Source organism: Sinocyclocheilus anshuiensis, unplaced genomic scaffold (assembly GCF_001515605.1).
Source record: "Sinocyclocheilus anshuiensis isolate Anshui unplaced genomic scaffold, SAMN03320099.WGS_v1.1 scaffold2202, whole genome shotgun sequence".
NCBI classification, from domain to species: Eukaryota; Metazoa; Chordata; class Actinopteri; order Cypriniformes; family Cyprinidae; genus Sinocyclocheilus; species Sinocyclocheilus anshuiensis.
Window position 1 is genome coordinate 63,197 of NW_015558664.1, and position 8,652 is coordinate 71,848.

General features: G+C 37.4%; 1 protein-coding gene across 1 annotated transcript in view; it reads right to left on the bottom strand.

The window, feature by feature from the left end:
• LOC107681203 (protein MRVI1-like) overlaps window positions 1–8,652 on the bottom strand; it is a 55,963-nt gene that overhangs the window by 12,431 nt on the left and 34,880 nt on the right. Inside the window, exons 16-24 of the mRNA XM_016477421.1 lie at window positions 8,012–8,089; window positions 7,879–7,925; window positions 7,725–7,781; window positions 5,780–6,262; window positions 5,538–5,616; window positions 2,636–2,759; window positions 2,507–2,537; window positions 1,174–1,314; window positions 955–1,086 (exon numbers count right to left, since the gene is read on the bottom strand). Coding sequence (XP_016332907.1) covers window positions 955–1,086; window positions 1,174–1,314; window positions 2,507–2,537; window positions 2,636–2,759; window positions 5,538–5,616; window positions 5,780–6,262; window positions 7,725–7,781; window positions 7,879–7,925; window positions 8,012–8,089 — 1,172 coding nt within the window. The remainder of the gene's footprint in view (window positions 1–954; window positions 1,087–1,173; window positions 1,315–2,506; window positions 2,538–2,635; window positions 2,760–5,537; window positions 5,617–5,779; window positions 6,263–7,724; window positions 7,782–7,878; window positions 7,926–8,011; window positions 8,090–8,652) is intronic.

The following is an 8,652-nucleotide window of genomic DNA, read 5'->3' on the forward strand; positions in this document are numbered from 1 at the left end:
CCACACTGCTGACATGTGTGCTGCATTATAAAGAGTGCGCGCCTCTCACTCTACGCTGGTTGCTATTTGATCGCGTTATGTCATTTGGTACAACTGATTCGGTCTTTTCGCTTATTCGCTTAATTTCGGTTGCCGAACATTCGGTGCATCCCTATTGATGATTATATTGTATGTGTGCTGAAAAAAAAAAACATACATTAAACACTCACTATATCCAGAGGTGTAAAGTATTGGAGTAAATGTAATTAGTTACTGTACTTGAGTATATTTTTGGATACTTTGTAGTTGTACTGAGTATCGTTAAATACCTGCACATAGATTCTTGCCTCTGCCTGTTTTCCGCAGCTTCTCCACAACATTACAGTTTTTCACTGGCATGTCTCTTTGACTAGTGCATCTTTGAGCCTATATTTAGTATAAGTAAAATACTTAAGTACTGTTAAAATCAGATACTCTAAGACTTTTACTCAAGTTGTTTTGGAATTGGTGACTTGTAACGTGTAGTGGAGTAATTTTCACTGTAAGGTATCTGTACTTTTACTTATAGTTTTTAGGTACTCTTTACACCTCTGACTATATCACGCTATACTCGCACCCAAAAGCAGAGGCATTGAGCAGCACTGTGCGTTTTTTTGTGCTGCAGTGTAAATACACTGTCATTGGTGTTAACTAAATTTTTCCTGAAATCCAGTAATTTCAATAGAAATCTGCATGATCAGGAGTTTCGTGTGACAGCGAGATTTCCCCATGCAGATTTTGCATCAGGTTCATTTGGTCATGCAAATTCACCACTTTGACAGAAGGCATACTTCTGTGTGAGCTGTGCTTCATACATTGCAACACTATTGACAAAAGATAACTAAGCATTTTTTGCCTGTGAAATTTCCCTGTAATTTTCTTAATGTGGCCACACATTTAATGGTTGACGGGATGCAGCTTTGATGAGCATCTCACCTGTCTCACAGCTCCCACCATTTCAGCCCGGCTGGAGAGGCGGTTGCTCAGGCGGTGCAATACGGCGATCGTTTCGAAGAGGTGCTGGTAAAACTCCCGCTGCTCCATGTTCTGCCACAGTGACACAGTGTTCTGAAATGGGACGCCAACAACCATTAGTTACATTCCAGTTATTCCCAACATGTGTGTTTTTGTGGGCTGTTTACATTCGGGTCTGACCTTGAGAGTGTTTTTAAACTCTTCCAGTTCCTTCTCCGTGTTTTCCTCAGTCAGGTTGCGCTCCCTTTCCGCCTGTTTCAGCCGCGACTCCAGCGTGTAATTGTCGTTGCGGAATGCCAGCGAAAGCTGCACAAAAGCGTTCTGCAGGGAAAAACAGCAACACGGCCATTAAAAGACAAGATGCATCAATTCACTGTGAAAGTATTTGTCAGTGTGAAAACACTTGTCATCTGTGAATCCATCAGATTTCACCAGTTTAAAATCATTAAGCCTCAGGCACAGTGGAAAATACACATGCAAAAGCCATATGGAAAAGTAGTTACTTTACATAACTCTCATTCTCAGGACAGTGCTATGTCAGATACAATTATTAAATTTAGTCACATTATTTCATTTGACTGTTTAGTCTTTAATGCAAAATATTTTTTTAACACAATATTAATTTTTAAAGCTATTTATAGCGTAAAAATAATCCAAAATGAAAATGTTTCGAAAAATGATACTGAATACTTAATACGCCCTTGCTGAATAAAAGAATACATTTCTTTCTTTCTTTCTTTCTTTCTTTCAAAACAAATCTTACAGAACCTACTGAAAAGTAGTATTCATTTGATTTGTTGTTTGTAGGTTTTAATACACTAACTTCTACATGACAGATAAATAACTTGACTTGACATGAACCCTGGATCTAACCAGAGAAAGACGGAGGAAAGCATCAATTTTATGGGAACTTTACTGTCAGGATCAAAGAGTGCAGCGGCAGTACAGCCAGTATTGTCTGAATATTAGAGAGGAAAATACGTCCAGCCCTCAACCCTCACTAGCGTCATCCTGGGAGCAGACTGTATTCACAAAGTCATGTTTGTTTCCTCACAGGGGACAGGAACTCACTAAAACCCATCAAATTGCCATGTCCTAAGCCAGGCTCAACAGCACAGACAGCCATGGCCTTCACGGACATATCAAAACAGCCTTATTCTGGAAAACACTGTATTAAACTAGTGCAGCTGTGATGCAATTATGATAACCTACTGATTCAGGGGCCCTCGGACTGTATTTTCTTAATTATATACGGGACCAAAATTAACAAGGACCAAATACAAGTGAAATTGCTGAATAATACACTCATTGTCATAAATACAATTGTATTAAGCACACAATTTCAACTGTTATGAAGCAAAACAAAACAAAAAAGAAAGATCTTGGGATAAAGCACAAGAATGAATGAATGAATACATAAAGCCATTTAAATTTGTCTTTATAACAAAAGCATTATTTAGTTTTTTTTTTTTAAATCTTTATTTATTAAAATGAAACTTAAGAATATACACACCTCAACTTCCTTCTCTGAGAGCGGGGGTGCGCTGCAACAAAAAAGAGAGGAGTTGTAAGGACTTTTTGAGGGGTATTAATAGTAAGGAATTGATCAATCTATGATCAAATGATGGTTTTGTGAACACACCATCCAGGTAAACCTCTGTGCAGTTTGAGTTTGCGTAGCATGACGTCTGAAATGTTGGGCATAGCGTCAGGTTTCTCTTTGGCCTCCTCTTCACTGGGAGAGCTGGTGAGCGGAGAGGATGGACCTGAGAGATAAACCGATTACTAAGGTTTAACACAGCACATTTAAGAGAACTGTAAAAGAAAATCATTACGAGCACTATGTGCTAATTGTGACTCATATGGCGCCACCTAGTGGTGTAAGAATATAGTTACATTGCATATGTATTTCACACAATGTAACTCAGTGTAAAAACAAATAGATAACACATTAAAACAGAAGTCTATGAAAATTTAATCCCATAAAGTATGGGTGTGGAAACCTGATAGGTGGAAAGCCTCACATATCTGCTCCATGTTCTACTGTTGTATTGCTAACTTGCACTGTTATTATATGACTTATATTATGTAGTCCCTTTGAATTTTTTAAGCTTTTTGTGCATTAGGTATGTTGTTACAGACAATTTTAATGTGCACTGTTAGCTGTGAGAGTAAGTGTTCATTAAATCAAATTAAAACAACAGGCAAACACATTAAATGTTAAAATATATATGTCATAATATTTTACATACATCATACTGTACATGTTCATGTGAGACTATGAAAAAAAAAAAAGACTTTCTGATTTTGTCTGTGTAAACTTGTAAACACATTTTTCAAATAAACCCAGCAACTTCTGCAGGATACATGTGAGATGTCAGAACGGGACATTATAAAACGGATAGTTCCGGTCCTGGATTCTGATTGGCTGAGCCGTGTTCGAAGCTGTTGTAAATTACTCTACAAACATACACCTTTGTTTACTTTGTGTGTTGCTTGGCAACCACTTTGTTGCAACCACAACTGTTTCTGAGGAACTACATTGTTTGGTGGAAGAATACTGTTTTTATTAATATCATTACACTTTATTTGCTCTGTTTTATTTTGTGAAACCTAACTACGTATATGGAATAACCGTGTTATAAAAGCAATAAGCAATACTCCGCTTCGCGTCGTGCCTAACAACGCCCCTTAGCTGTTATAAATTCACTGTAAACAGGGCCGTCCTTAGGGGGGTGCAACTGGTGCGGTCGCACGGGGCCCCGCGCTTGAGGGGGCCCCAGGGGGACCCCTACTCCCACGCAATCGCGAACGGACCAAGGGGGGCCCCGCTCCCTACCTCGCACCGGGCCCCGCGTCAGATAAGGACGGCCCTGACTGTAAACCACGGCTTCTTGGGGCTTTATTGCTTTAGTTTACACATGATTTATGTCAGTAACATGCAACCAGAAATTCATCTGACAACAGCTCAGATAACAACATCAAGGTTTTAATAAAAAAAATCTTGCTTTGATTCTTTTTAAAAACTGAGAGACGAATCAAAATGAGTTGTAACAGACACAGTGCCACAGATGCTGCCAGTTGAGCTTGAGCAGAGGCAGTGTTGATTTATTTTTTCATTTTGATTTTAGTCAACATTTTAAGCCTCGTTCAGTCTGTCGGCCCAAATCCGATTTTGTGCATATCCGGATGGAATCTGATTTGAATAACTGACTGTCCACACAGTGTATCGCAACTGTTCATATCCGATTTGTGTGTCCATAAGCGCTCTTTCGTTTTACTGAATGTGCGTTGGTTACTATGGCAATGCCGCTGCGTTGTTATGCCTACGTTAAAAACAACAATAACAGCAATACAGTTTGCAATACAGATATTGTCTTACAACATGACAGCATGTTGCCGTCGCGCTGGATTATTATTATTATTATTATGGATTTAGTTTTATGAGGCAGCATCAGAAACGCAGGAAGCTGGAATGAGCGTCTTTATTCCGTGCTGCCATCTCCGCTTGTTTCAACACTCAAAGAGGTGAGTATACTAGTAGTATATTGTCTTTTTCCACTTGACTTTGACAGTTCGCAACAACACACGCTTGTTTCTGCAAAAAACATTTATTACGTTTTCTACAAAAATGTCTGACGTGTTTACGTTTTACGTGGCGTGAGAACGTGAAAAAGCTACGCTAAATCCGATCTGAGCGGTCAGACTGAAACGGATTTCCAGGAATGCGATTTGAATAGGATTCCAAACCTCATATGAATGCAGCTCGAAACGGATTTGCGCAAATCGGATTTCATGTAGTTCGTTGCCGTTCAGACTATCTAAATATGATCGGATTTCAAACGGATTTGCACAAAAATCGGATTTGGGCTGACAGTCTGAATGAGGCTTTAGTGATTCTGTTGTGTTTTGACATTTTTATTAAATTTGTCTCTATAGTTCTTATTCATGTTTAGTTATTTTACTAATCAGAAAATTTGAAATTCTGCTTTTCTAGAAATTCCAGAAAACTAGCTGAAATAAAACAAGTTTAAGTTTTTTATTTTAAAAATAATTTCAGTTCATGTTTATCTTAAGTAATATAATTTTTTATGGTTTTATTTCTAGATTTAATTTTAGTTTTAGTTTACGACAATAACCCTGAGCAGAGGGATGTTAAAAAAAGTGTCAAAGAGCAGAACAACACCTACAGCCAGAAGTATTTCACCCAAAATTGAATCATCATTTACTCACTCTCATGTCATTCCAAAAACTGTTTGACTTACTTTTTCTACGGAACACAAAAGTTATCCTGTAGAAAAAAATCTCTAAATGTCATAATGTTTTTGTCCGTACAACAAAACAGGTTCCAATGTCGTTTGGACTTCAAAATCTTATTTTGTGTTGCAAAGAAGAAAGTCATGCAGATCTGGATTGACTTGAGGATGAATAAATGATCGTAAAATGTTTATTTTTTGACTAACTATCTCTTCAGCGATATATAAAATAATACTGCAATAAGCTTATGCACAGACTGAATCGAGATGTTCACACACAGTTCATACCTCGTTCCTGCTCGGTCGTTTCATTCAGGTCAGGAAGCTTTGAGCTGGAGATGCTCTGGTTACGCATCAGTTTGTGCTCCTAAAGAAGGAATGAAAACCGTAGTGATTTTACTAAATCGGGGACATAACATTCCCTTTACTCTGCCAACTGGGCTCAAACCTCAGAGAAAGCCATAAAAGGAACATTAAAAACTACTAACATAGCATGGTTACCAGGTTGGCCAAAGACAGCAAAGGATTACCTCGCGCAATTTGGACAGTTTTTGAACGCTCCCAGGTGGCACAGGGAAGTCCTTGTACCCGGAGGACTTAAACAGAGACTCCCTTGATTTGTCAGAGAGATTGTCCTCCCCTTTGGGAGCTGCATTCCTCATGTTCATGGAGCCCACCGTGTCCCAGGAGACGGCTCTCATCAGAGGAGGGAAGGCCCCTATTGTTTTGATTTCGGCCGTGCATGGGGCTTGCTGTGTAGGTGGCCGGGGGACGGGTTTGGCTACCCCTGTAGCTGGAGGTTGACTGATGCCACAGCCAGAAGTCTCTTCCTTTTTCTGGGCCGCGTGTTCAGAGTTCTTCCCCTTGTCCGCTGGTGCATGATGGTCTGGCTTCTCCTTCTGAACCACAGCGGGATCTCTGGCTGGTACAGTGGTGGCATAACGCGGGGTTAAAGTCCCTGAGGATACCTTTCGCTTGTCACTGGGCATCCAATCTACTAGCCTCGTGAAGGTCTGAGGAAGAACAAGAGAGTGAGTTTAATGATTAAGAGAAAGAACAAGTGCATTAAAACGGTCAGAATAATGTTTCAATACAGTTCAGTTTATTAACAGTTTTATTCATTAAAGCATGACATTAAATCAAGTGTACATTTATCTAGGTTACTGTTAATATAATACAATGCAAAACGTTTTATATTATTTATATTATATTGTGTATACATTATTTAATATAATATATTGTTAAATCATGTTTATTAAAATACATTTATGCTAATTTGTACTTTAAACATAAAACTGTGTATGTATAGAAAACAATATAGTACATAAAATGTTTTTTATAATAATAATAAAAAATATTTGATATTTAAAAACTATGTTAACGCATTGAACTTTACTGTAGAGTATTATCAAGGGGTCAAATAATTGTATTATTTAAAATAAGACTATATTTTACATTGTTTATACATTTTAAATGGTTGTAAAAGTTGTAAAAGATCATTATCTTTCATTGTGCTTTAAAATACTTATTTTGATGTGTTGGCTAACATATTAAAGCACAAGTACTTGATTATAATTTCACCTGTTTTGTTTATTTTATTTGAAGTTAACATATTGTAAATGCACTAATTCATTAAATATGTGTAATAACAAATATATATTAAAATATGTTGTACTTTAGAATATATTTCAAATGTGTTTCAATAGAAATTACTTTTAAATGTGTTTTAATTCACCTAAGTGCTTGTCAGTATTCGGAAGTAAACTTTAACCATATTTCAAAGACAATAAACGTAATTAAGTGGGTCAAAAAAGCACTCTAAAGTTCAGCTAACTGCTACCTAATGTAAATGTAAACTATTATACATTTTAATTGAATGCAGTTAACATACATTTAAGTGTCCAAAACATTCAGCTTACACATAAGTTTACACTTAAGTATATTCTTTTAAAGTAAATTAAAAATTCAATTTTTTTAAAAATATGCTAAAATTCTTTTTCACGAAGGCCCTGATCATTTTGGTCCAACAATGTCAACATGAGAACAGAAATGGCCACGATCAACTACATTGTGACTGTTTTTGGTGCAAAAAAACTTAAATAAGATTCCAAATAAAAATAAAACAATAAAAAAAGAATAATATGGCAAATTTAATGTAAATTCGCACACATTTACTAATGTTTTAATATCTGAAAGACTGAAGTAGGAAGATTCAAGCAAGAAGAGCCGAAGATATAACATTTGTTACACAAACCTCCTGCTCTGGTTTACTGGTGTCCCCTTGGTCATGGGTAGATGGTACCTCCAGATGCTGAGCACATACACAAACACAACTTAAATAAGATAAGAAAAAAAGAATAATATGGCAAATTTAATGTAAATTCGCACACATTTACTAATGTTTTAATATCTGAAAGACTGAAGTAGGAAGATTCAAGCAAGAAGAGCCGAAGATATAACATTTGTTACACAAACCTCCTGCTCTGGTTTACTGGTGTCCCCTTGGTCATGGGTAGATGGTACCTCCAGATGCTGAGCACATACACAAACACAAGCAATCCAATATTTATCATCACCAGGAGGACACAACATCAACACTATACAAAAGGGAATCTGAAGTGGCGCTCACCTTAGCTATGGAGGGACTAGCTGGAGGAGTTGAGGTGACCTCAGGACCTGGTGGAGAAACAAAACCACTTAGCTTAGACCAACCATGGCTGGCATCTCTGTGGGCAAACGTGACTGAAAGCACAGCATGGTACCTAGCTGTGAGGGTGAGGAGAGAGAACTGCTTCTGGATGGTCTGGGGGAGGAGCATGGCGTTGGGTTTGGAGAGAGAGCTGTAACCCAAAGACACTGTTACCCATTTTTGGACATGCACTGACCATCATGATTTCAAAGTTTGGATATCATATTGCTTTATCTCTCATCGGCCTGTGAATGCGCTCAAGTCAGTACGCTGTAGCTAGTGTGCAGGATAAAGGAGGAATTTTGGCTGGTGCGCAAGACATTTGAGGACATGCGGATATGTACATGATGTTACAGTCTGATAAGCAAGGAAGTCGCAAAAGCTAAAAATAAACAAGCTGCTTCTGAAATAAACATTTCAAAAACATGGACACAGTGAAACAAAAACAATGGCATTCACCACTTGGAAGAAGTTTTCTTCATTATTAATATCAACGAAAAATGATGTTTATATAAATAATCTTCATTTGTTCTTCATTTGTTCAGTTGTTCTTCATTTTTCCCTGTGTCATTCCATTTTATTACACATAACTTAATTTCTGAACTTATTTGTTTTGTTTTCTTTGTATGTATTGATTGCTTGGGTTGTTACCGACATCTGGTGAAAATTTCAAGTCAACAGCACCTTTAGAAATATATTTACTGGGAAAAATGG